The sequence below is a fragment of the Parasteatoda tepidariorum genome, chromosome 4 (genome assembly GCF_043381705.1).
Source record: "Parasteatoda tepidariorum isolate YZ-2023 chromosome 4, CAS_Ptep_4.0, whole genome shotgun sequence".
In the NCBI taxonomy this organism is placed as follows: Eukaryota; Metazoa; Arthropoda; class Arachnida; order Araneae; family Theridiidae; genus Parasteatoda; species Parasteatoda tepidariorum.
The window spans coordinates 100,911,140-100,936,780 of NC_092207.1; the positions used below are offsets into that span (position 1 = coordinate 100,911,140).

At 27.4% G+C, this 25,641-nt stretch overlaps 2 protein-coding genes across 3 annotated transcripts in view; both read right to left on the reverse strand.

Annotated features, from left to right (window-relative positions):
- Positions 1-25,641, reverse strand: part of LOC107438849 (filamin-A) — a 116,952-nt gene that overhangs the window by 32,182 nt on the left and 59,129 nt on the right. For both annotated transcript variants that reach the window (XM_071180270.1, XM_016051240.3), the window contains exons 6-24: positions 24,663-24,932; positions 23,490-23,567; positions 23,254-23,416; positions 22,940-23,140; positions 21,836-21,973; positions 21,294-21,551; positions 20,970-21,160; positions 19,857-20,117; positions 19,645-19,765; positions 19,038-19,156; positions 17,848-17,953; positions 9,220-9,393; positions 7,113-7,249; positions 6,846-7,032; positions 5,442-5,612; positions 4,167-4,296; positions 3,360-3,513; positions 2,125-2,314; positions 1,795-2,042 (exon numbers count right to left, since the gene is read on the reverse strand). In XM_071180270.1, coding sequence (XP_071036371.1) covers positions 1,795-2,042; positions 2,125-2,314; positions 3,360-3,513; positions 4,167-4,296; positions 5,442-5,612; positions 6,846-7,032; positions 7,113-7,249; positions 9,220-9,393; positions 17,848-17,953; positions 19,038-19,156; positions 19,645-19,765; positions 19,857-20,117; positions 20,970-21,160; positions 21,294-21,551; positions 21,836-21,973; positions 22,940-23,140; positions 23,254-23,416; positions 23,490-23,567; positions 24,663-24,932 — 3,297 coding nt within the window. The remainder of the gene's footprint in view (positions 1-1,794; positions 2,043-2,124; positions 2,315-3,359; positions 3,514-4,166; positions 4,297-5,441; positions 5,613-6,845; positions 7,033-7,112; positions 7,250-9,219; positions 9,394-17,847; positions 17,954-19,037; positions 19,157-19,644; positions 19,766-19,856; positions 20,118-20,969; positions 21,161-21,293; positions 21,552-21,835; positions 21,974-22,939; positions 23,141-23,253; positions 23,417-23,489; positions 23,568-24,662; positions 24,933-25,641) is intronic.
- Positions 11,797-12,569, reverse strand: LOC139425417 (filamin-B-like; the record flags this gene model as incomplete). The annotated part of the gene is made up of 1 exon (XM_071180272.1): positions 11,797-12,569. A coding segment is annotated over one exon (648 nt), but the record flags the coding sequence as incomplete, so codon positions are not given.

The window sequence follows — 25,641 nt, forward strand, 5'->3', positions numbered from 1 at the left end:
ACTATTTTAACTTTAACCCTCTGATACTTTTTTTCAGTGAGCGATTCATTCATATTTCATATATCATTAATACATTTTTAAAGTCCCGTTTGATGACCATTACTTTTGAGCGAAAATACTTTTTTTATGGAAGTTGTTTTTATTCAATAATACATTTTATGGTATAAATTACAATGGTAATGGAAAAAAAATATTTAGACCAAAAAAGTGTGTTGGGGGGGAATATCAGACATATATCTAAAAATGTTATCCAAGTGAAGATAAAATTGTTTAAATAATGACATTTTTAAAAGTTAATAATTTCAAAAAAAAATTTAATATAATTTTTTTTTAAATTTTTTTTTTAATGTATGTAAAGGTCATATAATATTTAAATAAAAATATCAATGGATTTCTTACACAGACTCCTAAAGCAGTCTAACATGATTAAAGCATGTCTTAAAACATGTTTTAATCCTTTTGTAGATTGTCCAAAACGTGGTTGTTGAAACTTCCAATTCTGCTGATAATGAGGAGTTTATGAATTATTTATATTCATTGATACTCACACTATCTTAAAATGCAAAATTTTTATCAGCATTTTTTGAATTTTATTCATTCTAGTTATTTGTTATTTAATGATTCAAATAGGAATCAGTTCTGTCTCTAAATTTGTTTCAATAATTCCCCTAAACATTAATTTATGTGGCCTTTTACATGCCTTTAAAAATGTTATTTTGTTTGATAAAATTGTCTCTATCCCTTTTTTTTAGGTAGAACATGCTTTGTTATAAAATGTCCAATGACTAGCCATTAAAGATATATGAACTTTGTTAACAAAAGCATTGATGCATCCAAAAGTCATAATTTTTTTCGACTATAAACAAAGTATTCTTGCATACTTCATTATTACTTGAAGAAAACTTTTTTTAAATTTGAGGAATACTCTGGAAACAAACTGGTATGCATATTAATTCTAACATTTGCTGAAATGTACAAGTAGTGCTAGACAAAAGAATTTAAAAAATGTTGGTAGATATTATTTTTACTAAGTTTGTGGTACATTCAAATTTCTAAACTCTCAAAAAATTGTAAAACATTTAAATGTAACGTATAAACGCAAATTGATAATTTTGCTATTTATAAAATTGAAATCATTAAACATACAGAGATGTAAATATTCCAAGAACTAATGTTCTATTTCCACTAAGAAATGAAAAATTTAAATCTATTGGTATGTTTTTTACAATTTTCACCGCAGATTGTTCTAAATTTTTCTTCCTTCACGCAATATTATTTTTGCCATGAAACACCTCAAAAATCAATTAAGAGCAAGATTTGAAGACTGGGTAAAAGTAACAAAAAATATATATTGGGAAAGAAACGGGAGATTTTACAATATTTAAATTGCTTTATTAACAAATAATTCAAACTGGATGATTACCAAAATCATAATGTGTGAAAATTATAGTAAATTTTGAAAATTAATAAAACAATCTATTGAAATTTTTTTTTCAGCGTTCATAAAAACTTAGTAGCGCTGCCATGCCACAAGCGCCGGATTCTATTTTCCGTCCAGGCGAAGCGTTTCATCCCTTTTGTGGGTCGTAGAATGAGCATCCTTGGGGACTAAACACGTTTTGCGTTCGACTGACCATCTAACCGGAACATCTCCAGCACCCCAGAGCCCAAGATCAAGTAAACTGTGACAGGGCACAGTTGGCCTAGGCCCTCCATGGGCTTTCGCTCCTCTGAGTTTACTTCATGAAAAAGTCTTAAAAGTCTTTTGTTTAAAGAAATTAATCAAAAACTTACCTGTATAGTGAAACTACCACCAGGAACTGGATTTCCACCAAACTTCACATTAATTGTATAATCTCCCTTTTCTTTTACAGAATAAAATATCGAAAATGTTCCATCACTGTTGTCTTCCACGTGAATGTCAACGTCCCCTGATATGTTACTGCTCGTAATATTACAAGTAATGGCACCCATACCAGCTTGTTCTGTGTTTACAGTGATGCAATATTCTTCACCGATCGAAACTTTGTCTTCAATGCCTTCTGTTCAAAGAAATAGTGTGGGTTTAAAAGTTTGCCTCCTTCAATGCTGAATAGTTTAAAAGAGAGAAAAATTCTCACAAACCTGTTATTTTGCATTTATCAGCTTGGCCAACAGCGTAACTATTTACTGTAATGGGTGAGTTTGGCACTTCTTGACCACCGTATTTAACAGAAATTTTATGAGGTCCAACGTCTTCAGGAACGTAACGCACTTTGTAGGTGCCATCATTATTATTAATTACTTGTGCTTTCAAAGGCTTGTTGTCTGGTTTCTGAAAGAGTAAATGATATCATTAGGAATCTAAGACTAATTTTTAAAAAACATATAAGTAGTATTGTTAAATAGTATTAAGAAAGGATATTAACGGAATTTATTATTGAAAAATTTGCTAGGTTCATTTAAATACATAATAAAAAATGACAAGAGAAAAGTATTATGTTTTATTCATGCTAGATAAAAATACATTTTTTAAGCAGCATATGATAATTATTTGATAAAAAATTAAGAAAAGTTCATAACAATCAACAATTTACCTGGTAAGTGAAGAAAAAAATTAAATATCTAAAAAATTTGCATCCAACTTAAGAAATTAACTTACATTTTCAGCGATCGTTAAATTTAATGCCTGAACAAATTAAATAAAGAATTTACGTCTAAATAATTAAAAATGTCTATGGTTTATTTTACTAGTCTTAATTTAAATTTTTATGCCAAAAGTAACCGAATAAAGTAATGAAAATATTGGGAAATTCTGAATATTTGTGTTTATTAAATAAAGATTCAAACTCTTCCACATCTATTACAAAAGTCATAGAAATCATTTTAAGATTAATTATACTTTTTCATTAACATATTGAACTCAATAGTCTATTGATTATAAATTTGGAAAGGTAAAGAATAAAAAATCACAAATTTCTTAATAAAAATGCTTATTTAATTGAAAAAACATTTCAAAACTTTTTTTTACAAAACATTTTACAGCTCAACTTTTTACAGTAAAAGCCACTATTCCATAGAATTTTATGATTCGAGATTTGCGCTACATGAATAAAAACTTTCAATGTCCTTTTAAGCTATTTAAACCTGTAACAATTAAGACTATTTAGGCAAATATACATAAAAACTTTTCTATCAAACATTGCTTTAAAAAAAATATTTAACCAAATCTAATTGCAGATCTAATCGCAGTTTGGGATTGACAATAAGGGGTAAAAAAGTAGGAAATGGAAGAATAAAAAACATTTCATGAAGCTTTTAGGATTTTAAATGGTTTTGTTACTTGAAGCCATTCTTATAATAAAGCTATAGTTGCTTACCTTTATGTCAACTACAGGTTCTGCCTGTCCTGCTTCTCTAGTATCAATTGTAAATTCAACAGGAAGACTAGCTGGAACCTTGTTTTGTACACCAGGTCCAGAAAGCTTTACATTTTTGGGTTCAACTGCTGGTTTAACTTTCATTTGGAATGGACTGAAAGAGAGAAGGAAAACGTGTGATTAAATAGGGAAATCAATTTATTAAATGAAATTACTCATGTTTGCGCTCACATCTTCCACATGATAATCATTATGTTAGACAATACATTTAGAATCTCTTTCTAACCATTTAAAACTCAAAAGATGAATTGCATCTATTAAATAAAATAGCTGAACATATTTGTAACCATAGAAGTACTGAATTTTTGTTTCATAGTTGTAGAAAAAATATAAATACATAAGAACACTAAAATGAAACCATGAATACTCAGATTATGAAAATGTAAAAAAGTAATTGGTTTAAAGAAAAACGAATTTAAAATTTTCTTAGAAAATCATTAGAACCAAAATCTTGATAACTTTAAATAATTTCCATGACCATAAAAACTTTACATAACAAACAGGAACATAACATTTATTTCCTAAAATTGTAATGATTCACAATGGCTATTCAGTAATTCTTATGTTAAAAATCAACGTGTGTATTTGGCTAATATGAAATTTACAAGAATAATATAAACAATTATATTAAACAGAGATAATTTAAAATGAACCATTAAAAAGAATTGTAAATAATATAAACCAAATGCACAAATGACAAAATGTCAACACTACATTTTAAACAATTATGTAATATTTTAAATATACCTTCCAGGAATATCTTTACCACCATACGCAACTTTGACATTGCATTTGCTACCCTCAGGAGGAGGTACATAAGATACATCATAAGTACCGTTGCCGTTATCCTTAATTTGAGGTTTTGTAGGAACGGGTCCTATTTAAGAAATTCCATAGTTAAAGTGACATCTTAATGCTTAAAACTACAAATTTAAAATACCTTTATTCATTTTTTAAAACATCATTATTACACAAATAATGAATAATGATAAAACATTAAAAATGTAAGCATTACAAAATATATTTAACTTTTTTTTTAATTATATAAATCATCGTATTTACTGACTTCAAGCTTTAGCATTAAAGTAAGATGATGCAGCGCACATTCAATGACTCTATGAAAAGTTTATTAATGTTTGAAGTCTGGCATTCCATAGAATGTATAGTCATTAAATTCCTACTTCTCTAATAAAAGTAAAGGTATGTTTAAAACAAAATATCTCGAAAATAAACACTTTTATAGCATAAATATATACTTAAAATATACACCACTGCATATAAAAAACACATCTGTTGAAAGCTTAGTAGTTAAAAAGTTGTTTTAAGAAAGACATGCCAATAACAGAAGAAAAAAAGATCTTTAAACATTTTAATATTTATTTATGCCCACACATTTCTTGTATAAAAAAAGGTTGAAATGTAATATCGAAATTTAATTAAACGATTGAATTTCTAGAATTGCAGATTAATAAAATAACAAATGATTTTGAGCAAATTAAAATGTATGTTTTGATAAACTCATTTTTTTACGTTATGTATATAAATTAATTCTATTTATAACTATGATTTAATGTAGTTTTGATAGACTTATGAGAAAAAAAATACTTGCAAACTACAACAATGAAATAGAATAATTCTATTTTAATAATATGGCAACTAATTCCATAACATAAGAGTTTCAACAAGTTCATTTCAAAATTTCTTGTGAAAATAAGAATTCTCAAACAAAATTAAAATAAATTAAAATTTACGGTCATATTAAGGTTACATTAAGGTATCATTTATATTCAAAATAACAAAAACGAAATTTAATGTAGCCCCAAGTAAAAACTTTACTTTTGCGTAAATATTTTATTTTTGGTATAATATAAGATTCTTATGTAATGAAACAAACACTTTCAATTTTGAATACTCTTTAAAATTTATACAGTATAAAAAAAAGAAAATGTTTTCAAAATTAGCATAAACCATTTAAGTAAGAAAAGGAATTTAAAAAATATGGAAGATTTCAAGAAAAATCACCTTTTTCTGAAGATACTTGAACATCGAGTGGTGCCTTTCCAGATTTTGTAGCATCAACTGTGAAAGGAATTGGTTTACCTGCACGACACTGGTTAGGTTCGACACCAGGTCCATACGCTTTCACTTTACTGGCATCAACACTGGCAGTGCAATTCACTTTGAATGGACTTCCTACAAATAAGAAATTCAAAATAAGTACTCTACAAAACTATACATTAGAAGCAATGAGAAATAAATACAACACATTGTTTGACAATTAGATTTTTTCATATGAAGTAAATAAGGTTTTCTTCTTATTGCTATAACAAAATCATGAACATAGAGTAAATAAAAAAAAAACTAATGTTTCCCTAAAAAACTGTGGGATACACTAAATAATTAAAATAGAAGAGAATTCATTATATTGCAGAGGAAAGAAAAAAGGATGAAAAACGTCTATCCTCTTAAATTAAATTCTTAAGCATTCAAAATGCGATTAAGTTATTACTTCTTGACATTTGAATTTTAACATTGGTTGACATGCATTACAGTAAAAATTGTACATTTTCTTTTAGTAAGGAACTAAATCATAAATGAATTTTTTAACGACTTTTTTTCTTTAAAAATATACAGTTGCTGTGATTCAATCGAAGATCCATTAAAAGTTCTATCAATAAAAGCATTGCATCGTGTAATTTTTTAACAACAATTCAAAAAATGCTTTTCCTTTTTTAAGTGTAAAATTGTTTTTGTTTTCTTTTTGTGTTCTTATGATTAAAAATTTTTTTCCGCAATGGATTACCAAAAAATATATAATTTTTTAATTAATATAGAAATAAAACTTATATATAATAACTTTCAATAGAAATGAGATTTAAAATAATTATACTAAATGTTAAAATTACATTTTTTTCAAAACTAATTAAAATAATCAAAATTACTTTTATAATAATTAAGATTAATTAAATTGCAATACATAATTTTCAAGTATAAAAATTCGAGAAGTATTAAAATTTCAAAAAAATGAATCGTTTATGTATCACTACTCTTAGAAGTATAATCAGCAAAAAAAAAAAAAAAAAAAAAAAAAAAAAAAAAAAAAAAAAAAAAAAAACATTTATTTCAGAAGAAAAAAAAATTATGTTAAATAAGTTTTATTATTAATTAAAATTTTATTCAGAGAATAATTTCTGACCCGAAAATACATTTACTAATGAAAGACATTTGTTAAAATACCTTTATTTGCATGACTTAGCAATAAGTGTGTACTTTGAGAACTGGTATATACCTCAAGTTACTTTAGTTACATGCATACAAATAAAGTACAGCACTAAAAACTATCAACTACAAACAGAAAAATTTTAATGAAAATAAGCAAAAGTCAACTCTTGCATCTCTTTTTATTATTATTTAATTGTACAGTACCTGGAATATCCTGATCAGCATATTTAACACCGATTTCATGGGGTCCAATCTCAACTGGGATATACTCCACAGTGCAAGAACCATCTCTATTATCTTTGCAAGTCATTTTGGGTTCAACAGGTCCAACAATCATCAAACCTAATGCCCCTCTACCAGCTCCTTTCGTTTCAATAGTAAAGGAATTCACCTAGATATACAGAAATAGATATTTTTGAATGAAATCCTCCTTCGAGTTCATTAAACTATAGGCAACTCATTTAAATTTACCTGATTGACTATGGCTTGCTCTAGACCAGGACCAAATGCTTTCACTTTTCTAGGATCACAACCTCTCAACACATTTACTTTGAAAGGACTTCCCGGAACTGGTAATCCATCGTATGTTATATCAATTGTATGATTACCTATAAAATACAATGCAAATTATTAAATCTAGCAGGAAGTGAGATTTTTTTAAATTTAAAAAAAATTTACATTCGAAAAAAAGCATTTTTATTTTATTATTTTTTTTTAATTCTAATTTAGTGTCTGAAACGTACTAGGACTATGACAGAAGATCAACATTTTGATTAGATATTAGGGAACTGGAAATGATTGAAACGTGTTGTCACAGTGAATGCTATGTTAGTGTAATGTTACAACTACTCATTTATTTAAATCTTTCCATCGTATTATTTCAAATCTTTATTTACTCTTAATTTCATAACAGATTTAATTTATTATTTGTGAAATTTAAACGATTTTTTCTTAATAATGGAGCGACGAAGACCAAAAAGAGGTTGGTCTTTCTCACCCCAAGAATTTCTTGGGGTGAGAAAGACAGAATTTCGCATCCCATTATAACAAAGAAAAGCATATAAAGAGTTAAAATTCTTTTCTAAAAGATAAGTAAATTCCCTTAAAAATTTGAAAATTTGCATATAATAAATTAAAACTATTATGAAATTAAGGGTATATAAAAATTTAAAATAATTATATGGAAAGATTTAAATAAATGAGTTAATATAACATAGTACTAAAGTGCAACTGTGACACTTGTACTGCCATTCAGCACAAAACTCCTACCCAAATTTGATAACTCTAGCTAGTCAAAGTTGAAAAATTTTTGCCCCTCACAAACAGATACGAAAATGAGTAAGTAATAATAAAAGTAGAAATAGGTAAGAAATGATAAAATACTCTAAATGAATTTATTTGGTTTAAATGTAAAGTTCTAATTTTTTTATTTTATTTTATAACCGGTATTGAACAGCCGACCCAATTATGAGTTTCAAACTATCATCAGCGTTCAATTCAGCCGCCTTGTAATTTTGAGCGCAACCCAAAAGACAAAGGAACTCTTGGACCAAGCACTGGGAGAACCTAGCCTTTGTGGAGGACTTTTTGATAAACCATTTTTGCATTACTCGCAGAAAAAAACCACAACAACCTCCCATGGTTAGAGGGACAGTACGAGAATTCTAAACCATGATCTGTCTACCACTGAGAATATTTTTCATCAGCATTGTGATCGGTGTAAGGCCGAGAGCGAAATTTGTATCAACCAGCCACCCCTAGGATTCGAATTTGAGTCACCTAACTGGTAGGCGAAGGCTATCTTCTGAGTCATCCTGGCTCAGGAGATAAAGACATAAGAGTTGGATATACTGCACTACATAGACAACTTTATCTACTCAAGGTAGTGAAAACAAACAGAACTAACCTGAATCTGATGAATAACAGTAGATTTAAAAAAAAGATAAAAGAAAACACTTTGGTGGCTCTGTGCTTATGAAATACCTGATCAAAACATCTTATTAAACACCTGACGGATGATTTACGCTACTTACCTTAGCAACGGTGAATCATCTAAGAATTGAAATAAAATTATGCGAAATAAAATTAATAAAAAATTAGACTTAAAAAGCATTTTTGAAGGTAACTAATACTGATTCTTTTAAACAATATTTTTCATAACATTTTATTACAATACTGATTTCCCATTTTCTCCCAATTTTTTTAGAACAGTGATTTCCCTTCGACTTTTGAAAGAAACAATTTTGGCTGAAAAAAGTACAAAAACTTTTGATAGTTTTGAATTCGATCGAAAGCATTATGATGAAAGAAGTTACTGTAGGAAAAAGAATCATTTGCAGATTGTTTGCTAATTAGACAGACAGAGCTCAAAGTTCAAAGATTTCAGATTTTTTTTCCCTAGAGTATTCCTCACGGAAAAAAATTGATTATAAAATTGAAAGCAAGCATTAATTTCTTACTTATTGGAAAGGAAGAGGAGGAAAAAATTATCATCATTTTTTTTGGTTAATTTAAAAAAAATTCAAAATAAACAAAGATCACAAATGTCTGATCTAAGAATATCTAAACACGTACATACCTTCTTCAAAAGGAGTATAACATATTTTATAGGTCCCATCATTTTGACTTTGAACAAAAGCATCAGTTTTAGTACCAGATGGATTTGTTATTTTACATTGAACTTTTGCCTCACTTCGCTTTGACACAGCACGAGCATCAACTGTAAATTCTGTTGGTGAATCGATGTACACACCTAAAATGCATTTTTTATCATGATTAGTAACAAATCTCAGGAGATATTTTAGGATTAGAAAAAGAATTATTTTAACTTAAATAAATGAAATTGTGTTAACAACTAAAATGTACCCGAGCCTTAACAAAATACAGTTTCTATCAAATCTAATTACTTTTTTTGCAAAATATATTTAAAAAAGCTATTTTTCAAAATAATAATTAGACAAGATATCAAAGAATATGTATGGTTCAGTTTACAATTCTCACCATTGAATATTTCTATAATTTTAAAATATTTTTTGTTCAAAATTAAAATGTCAATGTTTGCATAAAATAAAATATCAATACATTTGAATGCTGAATAAAATTATATTTTGCTTTCAAATTAATAATCCCTTTTAAGACTACTAAGAAATCAACTCGCTATTAATATGGCAGGATTTTAGTAATAGGGATGAATAAATCAATAAAGAGAAACTCTTTTAAACAATCATTGAAACAAAAACTTGAACAAAAGAACAAATTGAGGGAGGAAAAGTTTAATATTACGAAAGGTATGGGAACAGCCCAAATATTTTTTTTAAAATACTGTATAAAATAATATTACTGGAAATCAAAGCAGTGAATAAGAAACTAGTATTCACTCTACAAGATAATTTTTAAAAAATCTCATGGACTAACTGAATTCAGAGACTTTTTGAAGAAGTAGTACTTTAATTCAAGTTTAAAGAAGTTAGAGATAGTAACAGGATTTTTTTCGTTATATCACAGAAAAAAATTATTTCATTACAGTAGTTAAGATTTGTGTACTATTTAGAGTAGAACATTATACTGTAGTAAAGTTTCAATACACAAGAGTAATATACAGTCATGTTAATGCACTTTTATCTAATCAAGACAAATTTTTAAGAGTTGAGAATAGAAAGAAAAAAAATAAATTCTTTATTTCTTAAAATTCAAAAAGGTTTTTTTCAATAAGATATACACATCTTTTACTAATAGCCAATAAAGAATAGCAAAATACAAGAAAATATCCAAAAGAAAACTTGCCTAAAAGCAAAATACAAGAAAAATTCACTAACTTTCTTCAACTTTGCATTTAGTGGTAATAAATCAAGATAAATCAAGTAGCATGAATCAATATGCTTAATAATCTAACATTGACAACATATTCAAAGAAACTAAAAATTCCACTTTAAAAAGTGTTTTTAAATAATTTCAATTTCTGAAAAGGTAGACTATCATTGTGATTTCAAAGCAAAATTAAAGAAAGAAAAAAAGAATGCTTTGAATTTTCAAGACTTTCTTTTAGAAAATTATTTTTAAATATAGAGGAAATGTGCATAGCAAAGAGACAAAACAATCATCGGACGTAGAAATTCCTTTTATATAATTACAAGTAGAAGTCTGATTCAACGTCACCCGTCAATAGAGATATCCCACTTTTAACGTCTTTTCAGCTTAGTTCCCCTACTGACCCGCATCAATAATGTAAAAATATTCTAGTATTTAGAGTGTCCTTCCTCCAATACTATATTTCCCTGAAGTACTGTTTCAGCTTGGACAGTACCTCCTGGAAAAAAGCTTCCAAAGACTGCATCGTGACTGGTATCAGAAAATGTAATTTTTCATCAGTTCTGACAGACACTGGATATTTCAGAACATGATGTCAAATACTGACAGAATGAAAATTTCAAGAGTGATGAAGAAGACTGTGAATCTCCTCTTTTAATGAAGCAAGACTGAAAAGTTTCTTCAAAGACGTGAAGAGAAATGTCTTGGATCGTAGAAAAATTAATTGTGTACTTCAAGACGCAATGAGAATAACTTCAAGACCAAGGAAAAAATGTCCGATTTTTTTTATTAATACAATTTCAGTTTTTTTTTTCTCTTTACTAAATAAATTACATTCAAATTTCAAACTGTATTTAAGAATTAAACAAAATATAATTAAATTTATTTTCATTAAAATTTTAGTTTTCATGGGATTTTTCATAGCTTTGATTTAGCAACGTCCCATTATTTTCTTCATTTTTGCTCAGTCCCACGAGTGTCGTTAAATCAAGGTTCTACTGTATATTTAATATTGGGTAAAATCTAATGTAAATACTTTGAGGAATAAATTTTTATAACTATAAATGGATTCATTTCAGTCCAGTTAAAAATAGCTTCTGCCATTCTTTTATAATGTAAGAATTAGGGTACATATAATAGAATAGCATAACTTAGTAGAACCAATGAGAAATTCAAAAAATTTTATTAATACAAAAGAAAAAAAATAACAAACAAGTAAGAATTTTTCCAAGCACATTGAAATGTACTAAAGGTTGAATTTAAAAAACTACTAAAATGAATGAAGGTTGAAAATAAAAGTTCGTTAAGCAGATAGCTACATCTGGAATTATATAGCAAATAAAATCTCTGCAGCCAACACGTAAAATAAGCTTTAATCACTCTCTAGTAAAATTAAGATATTTGCATGCAGTTCAATTAATATTCACAATTGTTTTAAGACTAAATTAGAAAAATAATTCATAATAAGCCAGGCTATTTAGGCAATATCATGCATATTAAGAGCCTGGCCAGGGGATGAATAATCATACCCTGGGGCTGTATGCCATTTCCCAGCACTCTGATGTTCCAAACATCCACGTCTGAAGTGATGAGAGCCACAAATGGAGATCCTTGTATGTGATGGCGGTCGTAGGCAATATTGATTAGGTACTCCCCAACTTCAGTTGGAAAGTAAGCTACATTGCAAGTCCCATCACCATTGTCTTTGCAGTTAATAGCTGCTTCACAAGGACCTTCAATAGTTATTCCTAAACTACCATGTCCCGCTCCTCTCGTATCAACGACAAATTCAGCAGGCCTGTTCACTAATCCTTGGTCTAAGCCAGGACCGTAGGCCTCAACTCTGTTCGAATCGGCGTTTGACATGCACATCAAGCGATAAGGCACAGGAGTCAGTGGTATGCCTCCAAAGGAAATACTAAGTAAATAATGTCCAAGTTCTGTGGGAGTGAAGTTGACCAAAAACCCCTCAGCTGTGGGAATGATGTGGGCTTTCACTCGGCGACCCGATGGACTCGTTATGGAAACAGCAAAGTCAGCCTGATTGCAGCCAGCACCTTTGGTAATCACTCTGAATTGTTGCAGAGAATTGATTGGGGCTGCTGATTGGGCGAGAGTGGATCAGGCCAGAAGTCATCTTCAAGACTAAATTTAATACACTATGGTAGTATGCAGGGTTATGTTTATATATATATACATGCCATCTTTCAGTTAGGAAATGAAACTTATAACAAATGTAAATTCAAACCAATTTTTTTGTAACAAGTTGGAGTGAGCAATTTTTGATTTTTATCCTTTTAACATGCAAGAGCAAAAACAAGGATTCCTTTAAGGTTTTAGTTTTAATACAGTGAACTTCATTTTTCAAAACGTGCAAAATTATAACGATGCAATGTAACTTCATACACATGTAGCGTGAGATGAAAATAAATTCAACAAAGTAATACATAGCAGCATAATATATGCGCATTTTAATATCAAAAATTTTTTAATTTTGAGTTGTAGGACTTAATTTTTAATTTAAAAATAATGAAATCTGTTTTAATATGAGAATTGTAATAATAATAATATTGACAATTTCCTGAATTTTGAATGGACTTTAAAATACAGCAAAAAATTATTGAATCTTTTGATTTACTTTTATTATAATACAAAGCTGATCGAGATTTTATTAATAACATTTAAGTAGAGATGGTAAAACATAAATAAGTTTTGATGACTTTTAAGATTTCTCAAGGCAGATAATGAAAGAAATTACTTAGTTATTTTGCTATAATCAGCGATTAATTTCAAGGAAACAATAAAATAAAGCTACAACATGCCAAATATTTAAGATAAATATGTTGGGATTGTTCTCTTTGTATCGTTTAATAAAATGCATAATCTATTACAGCTAGTTTTTATATTTCAGCCATATACACTTATAAAAATACAGAACTTAATTTCACAAAAAACGCAAACATTGTTTCAGAAAATAAAGGATTATTTAAAACTTCACTTTTATTGTGGTAGATGAAAATACCATTGCAACCCAATTTTAATCAATTGATGTAAGAGAACAGTTTGTATTTTTCCGGAAGTGATGATAATTAAATAAGGTGAAATTTCAATAATTTTTGCTTCATAAAGATAAACAGCATTAATGTTGTTGATGTTTCTCTAAAATAATTATTTCAGAGAAGCATCAACAACATTAATGCAGTTTATCTTTCTGAAATTTCTGTCAAAACGTGATTGCATGCGACCTAAATGTATGAATTTTCTGCTTCCACAAAAATTGTATGTGAACTAATTTAAAAAGAGGAGCTAACTTTTTAAGGACAAGATTGTATTTTACGATTTGCAGTCATATTCCACAACAAGTATTTAAAGAGATAATTTTTATGCCTGGATGAAAAATTAATCAATAACCAATATGTTGAAGAAAAACGTCATAAAAAAGGCCTTTTTACAAAAACTGTTTGCTAAATTTGAACATTTGGATAGCATCTGGAAGAGTGAGGAACTTGCAAATTATTACAGTTGAATAATTATAAAAATTGAAAATTTAAAAAGATAAAGAGAAAATATATTCCCAGTAAAGTTTTCTACAAAATTTTAAGTATTTAAGAGTATAAGTCGTTAAAGAATAAAATGAAATAAAATAGAACAAAATGCGGAGAAACCCTTTAAAAAACAGTGTTAGTTTTTTTCTCTTTTTTCCACAACTGATTGAAAAGAACAATGCACAAAATGAACATTCCAAGCTCTAATAATATTTAAAAAAGTTATAATGTTACATTGTTTTTGATTCTGAAAATATTTTTAACCTTTTTTAAATAGTCATAACAAGTTACATTTTATATAAACACAATATATATAAGTTATGCATATAATTAAATTGAACATAGAAAGCATTAAGTAAAGTTATAATTTATGGAACTAACAATTGCAACCTATAAAAAAGATAATGAAAAATTGACTGAAAAATCATCTTATTTTTCAATATTTAAATTTAAATCCTTAGCAATAAGCAAGCATTCCCGAGAAAAGACTTTTAAAGTTTAATATATTACATTGAATAAAACTATACTTGAAAATTACAAATTGTGTATTGACAAGTATGTGAAAACAAAAATTCATTTGTAATAATTAATAATAATTTGTTGATTGAATATAATTTTAATAGACAGGAATATGAAAAAAAGAAAAATATTTGACTACTTAAGCCCTAAAAAATAAAGTGACGCTTAATTTTATTAAGATATGTAAAGTATGCTATAAAATTTCAGTTATAAAATTTATCTTAATTGATTGTTAAAATACATAAAAATTATCATAAAAATAAGAACTTTTTTACGAAAAGGTATACTGTTTAAACCGTGTACTTTTCAATGAAATCATTTATTGACAAATATATTGAAGCTAAGTATAGCGATTTATTTCATGCTAGGAAGAAACGCAGCATAGCTCATTTAGAATTCATACATTTTCTTTTTACCATAATAACACATAAGAGTAAAAAATAATTCTGTGATAACTATGTGAATAATTCTCAGTTAAATTTGAACAAAAGTAATAAAAAGAAAGAAAATTTTCAAAAATATAAACATATTGTGTATAAACTATATAGACAAGAAAATTGCTGAGTAAAATATGTTTAGTATAAAAGTAAAACTTGACTATTGGAATTCCAATTATTTTTAAGTATTTTTCACTATTTATAGATATATGATGATAGATGATAGTCCATAACAATAAAATAATGATAGATGTTGAGTCCATAAATTTTGATAGAGAATTGGATTAAATGTCAATAACACTTTACAAGAACCAGAATCAGCCATATTCTCAAATTAACAAAACCAATTTTATTATAAAAAGCTAAAGAGCAAGAAAAGGTAGAAACTTACTGGATGTTTCAGTTTCACGAGAAATTTGAAGAAGCTTTGATTTAGGGGTGGGGGGATTTGAAAAATTTTTACCAGATGGCATTTTATGTAAGTGATTAGTTTTTAAATTATTTATAATATTTTTTTAAAAATAAAATGCCAGAAACCAATAACCTTTGACAATTAAACTATTTTTCTAAATATTTAGGTGCTTTCTTTGTTAAATTTCATTATTATAGAGATAAAATTGGTAATTAAGTCCTTTTAACTAGTTATTTTTTCAATTTTGATAATTTTAGTACAAATAATTTGGTGTTAATAGCTTTTGATAATAAATGATACGCAACAGAATTATGCAGAAACATTTTGTTGTACTCTTCTAAGAAAAAAGGTTCACAGCTTATAGAAATTATTAGATATAAGCAATAGTGTTTTGCTAACAAATATGTCTACAGTATAAGCTGTAATAGTCTTTGGCAAAAATAAATAAATTAAAAAAGCTTCAATAAAGAATGTTATTTACTTATTTTCCATTTTATGCGACAAAACAAAAGATAAAGTATTAATTTTTAAAAAAATTGAGTGCATCTGGAACAATAAATCAAGCCAAGCTCAATACATATAAAAGTCAAGCATATATAGAAAGATTTATTTAAAAAAATGATATAGAAGCATGCTTATTAAAGTAATAATGCAAAAGCCTGAATAGGAGGAAACATATCAAAGGAACTATTTCACTTACATTTACAACAGCTATGCACAAAATGAGAAAAAGTAAAATTATGACAGAATACAACACAATACACAATAAAAATAATTTTCTGAACATGAAATAACTTAAGATGAAAAGAAATAATCATATAATTTTTTCATTATTTTTTTCATTTTTTCTAGAAAAAGTTATAGAATCCTGAATAATTGATGTTAGCAAATTTTTAACTTTAAATTGGGATTAACTTTAATTTAAATAATGAAAGAAATATAACTGATTATTTTTGAAACTGAAAAGTTAAATTTCAAATAGTTTCGTAAAAAGCAGTAAGAAGTAAACTTAAAAAAAACTTATTTTAAAAGTTTGTTGAAAACTTTGGTGCAGTATTGAGTATGATAGCAACATGTGCTTTTTTTATAGGTTGCTCAAAATTAGACTTCAAATATTAAATATATTCATACTTTTTCAAAAGCTTAATCTTAAATCAAATCATTAAAGGTTTTCGTTTTTTTTATTTACGGATTAAAACCGTACTATTATGGTATTATGTGTTTTGAAAAATTATTTACTTCATTATAGCAATTTAAATGGTGAATTTTTTTAATTACTGATTAATCAATAAAACGTTTTAAAATACTATATGCATTTAGTTTTAATTTGCACATTTAGCTTCAAAATATATACAAAATTTGTGAAATTATCCAAAACTAATGATATTTACTATAATTCTCTCTAAGCTTAATTGTGCCTGATTTGGATTTAAAATAGCACTTAGCGCTTGTTTTGTTAAGTGCAGTTCAGAAATGTACTAAGTTTCAAATATTTGGTACAATAGATATGCACAATTACATTAGACGAAAAAACAATTTTTGCAATTTTCAGTTCTTCTAATCTTAAATTATATTGAAATAAAGTTTTTGTATTGAAAACAACATATACATATCTAAAGCATTCTACTCTCGCTCTTATTTGCATTAAATTATTCATAATATATATTTCTTACTTAAGAAAAGTTTTTATAAATTTATAAAAATGCAAATTCCAGAAGCAATCATAAACAATTGACATTAGCATTTAAAAATATTTCAACTCTTTATAAGGATTAACAAATATTTTTATACAAGATAATTTTTAAAACTTAAAATTAGATTTGAATTTTAATCTTCTGAAAGCTCATGTTTGAAAACTGATTTTAGCCATGTTAAGGTCAAATAATGAAAACTAAACATCATTACGAACAAAAGATGCTAAAGTAAACATCAATATTTTTAGCAGTTATTTTTCAATAAGCTTTTATGATATTGAATTAAAATTAATATTAAGAGACGCAGGAGAAAATTCACTTTACACAAATGATTTTTATGATCTATAAAATGAAAGCTTAGGATTATTTTTTTGGTTCAACTATTTTTTGATGAATGAAATAAATGAATTTCTTATTTAGATACAGATGCACAATTAGTTTTAACTTCGTTGAAATCAAATTTCGCAAAATATAAATAAATAAATCGATAAAAAGCACACACTAAATAATTAAATTTTTTGCCCTTCAAACATTTTACTTATATTCTCTCTTTAATCCAAATAAAAATTTCTAACATTTTTTTTTAGAATCAATTGGACCTAAATGACTCATTATTAAGAAAGCCTCTTAGCCTCAGCCCAATCGAATAGGAAATTAAAATATTCTGATTGCCTATTTTTCCAAAAAAGATTAGTAAAAATAGGATTTTTTTAATTAATAATTACCCAAAATTGAGTATTAGCAAGAATTTGTACTTTTTAAGCAGAAATTGTTTTATTAAAAAATATTTACTTGGTTCCAGTCCATCAACTTTAACCTTACTGACATCAACTTGTGGTTCAACTTTCACTTTTATTGGACTGTTAGGAATTTCCTTTCCAGCAAATGAAACAGACACCTATATGCATTCAAAGTAAGATAGAGTATATTTAAATGTTAATCATTAATATATATGTGTTCTTTTTCGAAAACTAATAATATTCACCTTCTATATATGTAATTAGAAGCTTCATTTATGCTAATTAATTCAATGAATTAAAATAAAAATCAATATGTTTGAACTTAGTTTCTAAACTTTTACAATTTTTGAATTATAATTATTTCAGAAAAATAGACGATTCATTTCGTTTAATTTATTTCTAACAGTTATTGGAAAATATCCGAAAACAAAACACCTCTATTGATGCACTTGATAAATAGAACTATTTATAACTAGACTTATATGTGCTTTATTTCAATTAAGCTATGCCAAAATTTAGAGAATTTTTTTTTTTTGCTAAAGAATAAATATTTTGAAACTTTTGTCACAAAGTTTCGAAAGAGAGGATAACATGAATAATGTGTTAAATTGCTGCAAAGAAGGAAGAAATATATATTTATTTACAGGGATACATGAACTATTTGACCCTAATGAAACCATTAAACAAGAAATATGTCAATGTATTATTATGCCATAAGTTATAAGTATGAATCAAAAGATTCAATTTATAGCTACAATATAAAGAACCGTGATACCAATAATTACATTAAAGTACAAACAATAAAATGTGTAGGGCAAAACATCAGGATGGGTGAATATCGCACCATCAGAAAAATCTTCAATCTAACAGGCACTTGAGGAAATACCAGACGAAATTTGAGATGGTTTGGAAACGATCTACCGGTATTACTTTCGAACACTTTTTAGGTAGAAAAAAAATCTGAGGAATACACCCAGTCCGGATTGTCAAGGAAGAAGAAATATTTTCTGCACAGAGCCACTTTTCATTTCAAAAAATTTTACACAGCTCATAGATTGACATGATTTACAATAAAGATTCCACAAACCAACAATTTAGCCATCTCTGATATTTATAGAATCATTGCACAAATAAGCTTAATCAGTTGAATTAAATATATGTAACTTAAATAAAAAATGCAACTTGCAAATTTTAATAAATAATACAACCTGTACAAATGAAATTGAAAATAAGAAAAAATACCTTATAATTTCCAGGAGTAGGAGCATTGTAATCAACAGAATAAGTACCATCCTCATTGTCTAAAATCTGAATCGGAACTAGACCACCTTTTTCATCTGTTAATTTGACTTGCACATTGCCTAAGAAATTATGAAAATAATTTAAGGCATCATGAACAACAACAAAAAAAAATTATGCTTTTCACAAATTTATGAAAATATCCACACTAGCCTTCTTCACCTTTTCTCCTATTTGATATCTCAAATGCTAATAATGAGAACTGTTTAAAAAGAAGAATGAAAAATTTTCTTTGATTTTGCATAATAATTCTTCCTTTGTGATCTATTCAAAAAATTTAAACAAAATATTTCAAAAACATAAATCACTTTTAAAAAAGCAGTTGATAGTATTCTAAAAAATTTTATTTGCAAACATTATTAGATTTCTCTCATTTCCAACAAAAAAAAATTTCCATCGATATCCTGTAGGTAGATTCTTATTCTCTAATTCTGACTTATCTGAGAAAATTTCCAAATTAAAAGATTATCTAAACATATGCAAGATTGCAAAGATATTCTCATCATTGAAAAATGTTAAGAAAGGACATTGATGAATCAATTCACTTTACCTGTACCAGCACCACGGCAGTCAATGTTGAAATGTGTTGGAACTTGAGCCTTCACACCCGGTTCAACTCCAGGCCCAAATACTTTCACTTTATTGCTGTCCGTTGGCTCACCAACATTTATCTACAGTAACAAATAAAATGAAGTGAAAAAAAGAAAACTAATAAGGTATTTTTTTTAAATGGAAAACTTTAACAAATACTAAAATATATACCCTGAAAGGACTTTTTGGTATGGACACACCCCCGTAATTCACTTGCACTGTATGCTTGTCCTTTTTAGTTGGACGGTAAGAAGCCTTAAATGTGCCATCCTTATTGTCAACAACTTTGAGGTCAACTGGTTTAAGATCAACATCCAAAACACTTACATCCAATGGAGCATGTCCGCCCGCTTTTCTGCAGTCAATAGTAAAATCTGTAGGCTGATTTTGAACTACTCCAGTAGGTTGTATACCAGGGCCATATGCTTGTACCTAGATGAAACAGAAAACAATTTTGTAATATCCATGACCTTATAACACAAATATTCAAAAATAATTTAAAACTTTGACAAATAATTAATTGTAAGTGCTGCAATTGTTAGTTTATTGAGTAACTTGACTACACATAACGAAAAAAAATGTCTGACTCCGAGCCTTGTCTTTGCTTCCTTGACCTTATCAAATATTATAATCCAATTTTAACATTTTTTTTTCATCTTATTTAGGAAAATGATCATCAACTAAGTATTAGTTCATTTTTTGTACTTCTCCTAGAATGCCTATGTCAGGTCAGATATCAGAACCTCATTCACATTAAATGCTTAGTATCATAACTTCATTACAAATTTTAAGTAATTTAAACTAAAATATGAATTAGGAAATGTGTAAGACAAATACAATAAAATCGCACTCACAGCTGTTCAATATATAATAATTAAATATTGGCGATCACTTTTTTAAGTTTTACAGTTTAAAATATTGTACTTACAGTAAAAAATTGCATAACAATTATCATGGAAGAATGTCAATTAATCTTTAAAAACTTTTTAATGGAATTAACTAAATAAATGTTTACAAGCTCTTATTGACGTTATATTTTCACACTTCATACATTCATAATCATTCCATCTGTTGAAGTCATCTTTTATTTCTGACGGTATTAGGAGAAAAAGTAGATGCTGAGATATTTTTAGCTATATTCAAGACTTTAATTTCTTTAAACTAAACAGAAAATTGTTTAATGTTTAAAACAAAATTCATTGCTGAAGTAACGAAAAAAAATGCTCGTCAATCGTGGATAAGCATATTCTATTATTATAAAATGATACGAAAAAATAAAATTACATTTTCTGGATGATAATCCGTTTTGGGTAAAATTTGTGCCATGTAGGGTGATTTAGGAATATCTTCTTTATCGCAGAGTATATGAACAGCGTATTCACCAGGTTGAGTTGGCAAATACTCAACATCAGCAGAACCATCTCCGTTGTCAGAACATTGGATTTTAGCATGTGAAGGTCCTTCAACAACAAAACCTAGAAAGAAATATTAATTGCAAATATCAAGTTTTACTGGTAACTTAACATTAAATATCATACGTTTTATATCTTCTTCTTTCATGTGATCTAGAATAATATTAATTTCCTCAATATTAAAATAAGCTGTTACCTAACGTTCCAGTTTCTCCATTAGTTTCAGCTGTGAATCGGGCAGGATAACCAGCAACACCTCCATATAAACCTGGACCATATACTCTAATTTTTGATTCCTTATAAGGTAAAACATTCACTTCGTATGGGCTCTTGGAAATCTCCATACCACCATATGCTATTGTAACAATATAACGTCCTTCTTGATTAGGATAATACGCACATTCATATGTATGCTCATCAACCTTGCGAATATCAATTTTTTCTTGAACACCACCTAATAATTAATAGCCAGAAAATATTTAATAAAGAAAAGCAAAATTACTTTGACTTAAAAGAAATTTATATTAAAGCAGGTTGGTGCAAAAAATTAAAAGTTTTCATAATGTTAAAACATTATATCAGTTAAATTTACCAGACTGAAGTAAAATATCAGGGAACACAAGAATTAGTAAAAAGTAAATCATAATTAATGTAATATATTTTAAATTCATAAGAACTCATTTCAATAATAAATATCATTAAGGGAAAATTTAGAATGTTGAATAAAACTATTTAAACCTGGTCCAATCACTTTAATATCTAACTGTCCATTTCCCGCATTCTCTGTAAAGACTTTAAAATCAGCAACATCCTTCACTCGAATACCATTCTTCTGCAATCCTCTACCAGTTGCTTTCACTTTTCGTGCATCACAAACTAACAAAAAACGGTTCATATTATGTATTACATAATAATTAACAAATCATAATAAATAAATTAAATATATAGGTGTAACGAATATCAGAGAGGCAAACTGCTCCGTATACGAGAAAATATTTTTAAAAACGGTAGAGAACTACAAAACAAAATTTAAAGATTTTTGGTTAATTTCGCCAAGTTTTTAAACAGCTGAACTGTAACAAAATGGCACATCACATAAAGAATTATTTAGAAGTAATGAGTAAAAAACCCTATAAATCGAAATTACTAAAGCGAAAATCATGTTTAAAATTGACTACCACTCAAAAATATTTATCCGCTGTCTAGAATTAAGTTGCCGTCTCTGATGGAATATTACAGTTTTCAAAATTTTCTTTCACTTGTAGTACCTATTTTAGAAAAACATAAATTTCAGATACAGAAATCTCCGAGGAAAGTTGGGAATAACGTGATTTTTTTTTATATGCTTAATTAAACTTCTGCAAGTTTTTTTAAATTTTAAAATAAAAGGTTCTTTAAATATGTAACTGTAGAGCAAATATGAAAATAATATAATATGAACAATGTGAATGTATTGTAATGTGAATGTATAGTAATCTGAATAACAAAAATAATAAATTCTACTGTGTATAAGTAGATTTTATCGTGGAAGGAAAATAAAAAGGAAATAAGCAGAGTTGAGCAGCTAAAAATTTCTTTATACTATATATACTATATAAGGAATCGATTGTGAGTAAGCTGGGGAAAAAAAACTTTAGAAACAGTGTTCCTTTATAAATTGAGTTTGAGGTCAATAATTAGAGGGCTGAAAAGACAACATGATAACATTTCCTTTTATTTAACAACTCTGCTATAATAATCATCTGTCTTTAAAGTTAGCAAAAAACAATAGATATTGTACAGAATAAAAAACTAAATGAGACCACCTAAATAAATGAAATTTTTCAATTAAAGCCATATTACCTGGAGTTACTTTGACTCCAAACGGACTCTTCGGAATTTGTTGGCCAGCAAAGAAAACATTTACGGAATGCATTCCGGTTGTTTGAGCAACATATTCACAACGATATACATTATCTTCGGTTTTGCGTATTCTGCAAGGTACTGTGTTCCTGTTACCCTTTGGATCTAGTATAATTACTTCTACCTGACCACGTCCAGCATCTAAAATAATTAAAACAATTAATATTATATTTCCTCATACATAAATATAATTGTCTTTAAGAAGACTGCTTTTAACCATAATAACAATTCATATAACTTGTATTTAAACTAACCTTTAGTAAAAATGTCAAAGTAAGTAGGCTTTCCAGCCATTACACCCACAGGCTCTAAACCAGGTCCAGATGCAGTAACCTTAGCAGGATCCCCAGCACGACCTTCAACCATAACTGAGAATGGACTTTTAGGAACTTCTTTTCCAGCAAATAAAACTTTCACCTAATACATAACAAAAATGTGTCACTTACTTTCGTTCAGTATGATTTCTAACTTTTTATAAAATTATTCTCACTTTATGTTGTCCTTCCATTTGAGCAGTATATTTTACAGTGTAAGTTTTACTTCTGTCATCATTAAACTTTATTTCTACCTAAAAGAAAATAATAAGAAAAAAGCTTATTTTCTATAAAATACATAAATTGAATTACATTTGAAATGCACTCCTGCACTAAAAAATTTCAAACATTTCCTCAAATCCTCAAAAATTTCGATACTGGTTTCAGTATAGCTTTTACGCAATACTAACTGATATGCCCTTGCCATTTAATTTTTTTTTTAAAGTAAAGAAAAAGCTTTGACAAAGAAGAACCTATTGAATGAGATTTTAGTGGTATGGAGCAACCAATGTATAGAAATTACCTGTAGGTTAATTGCAAGGCATTTACTTTTATCGAAAAGAAATTTATTAAAAACTTAGCAAAATAAATTATTATTCTATGCACTCAATGATGCAATCAAATATAATAAGTCACTTAACATACAAATAAAAATTAGCTAGTAGGCCAATTATTCTATGACTTTTTTCTCAGTGGCTGACTGTTTTGTGTTGCAAACTATTGAAGGTTGAAGAATCACCTTCCATTAGCATTTACTAAATAGGAGGTTCGAGATTCTATCCCCATTTTCTATGCATTCACCGAATATCTTTAAGTAGTTAAAATACAAAAATCATACTTTGTCGTAGAACAAGTGATGCTTCACTCTTTTTTTATTAAAATTTGCCTGATACCCACATTAAATCTGAATACAAACATAATATTGCTAAAAAACGTACTTTTTATTATTACAATAAATACTAATTAAATTTCAAATAAGTTGTGAATGCTATAAAAAAACTACACATTCAATTTCAATACAATTTACAATACAATAAGAAATTAAAAAAGAAATGAAGTTGCTATAGCATTTTCTTCACAAAAATATTTTAGTATAGATTATGTTCCAAATTATAATTTCTATTAAAGAGTTTTTAGTGATCAACATATTCAGGATCAATAACTTTAACTTTCTGCAATTTCATCTGATTGACAAGAAGTTGTTACTTTAAATTGAAATTTTAATCTGAATTTTTTTTAAATAAAAAATAAATCAGATTAAATTAGCAATTGTGTAAAACAAATCAAGTTTTCTTTTCCTTCTTAAATTGAAAGTAAACAAACATTTTAGAATGTTAATAGAATCTTACAGGTTCAAGCTTTCCTCCCTTTGGAGTTTCAATAAAAACTTGCACATCTCCTTTTCCGGCACTGAAAGTTTCAACAGTAAACATGGTTGGTGCCCCAACATTTACTCCAGTGGGTTCAATTCCAGGACCATAGCACCTAACTCTGTTTGAATTGGTTTTAGGTCTCAAGGGAGCACCAGGTTTAAGTTCAGCTTTAGGATATTGAGAAAGATAGGTCATCATCGACATATCATCTACATTAGGATTCACCATTTCCTCTGGTTTCACAAGCTGTAAGATTTTTTTTTAAAGTATTAACAAAAATAAAACATTAAGACATGTAATTGAAAAAAAACATTAGAAAATCACAATAATTTGGAAAACTTTATCCCTTCATTCAAACATTATGTTTAAATTTAAAATACACCTGTTCAGGACTAAACTTTTCAAAAGCTTTTTTCCAGCCCAGAAAAATGAAACATTCATAAAACTTGCATTTAGTTTCTGAACATTTATAATATTTAATTATTCTTAACCTCTTTCCAAAAACATTTTCACATTAAGCCATTAGCTTCTTAGACAAGGAAGTCAAATTTGCTTTTAAATTTTTCTTACATTGATAAATGAGTATTTATATTTTATACAGAAAACAAATTTACGTGTTTTAAAATTTCAACATTAGCAAATCCTTTTTTCTGATTTTTTAAAATTATTTTGAAGGAATTCTCATGGTTTTTGATAAAGTTATTTGCAGATCATCGCAAGTAAGCTAAAAGAACAACCTCCATTAAACAAAACCTTATTATCCTCAAAGAACAACTTCACTTTTGCAAATGTTTTTACTTTAACAACAAGAGCTGTTTTAATTTAATTTCCAAACTATAAGGTGAGAGTGACCTATTTTTAGAAAAATTTAAGTCACATTCAATTGTTTTTACGCAGAGTATTCTGTACTGATCTCCTTCAATATATATATATATCTCACTTTATGTTGTCCTTC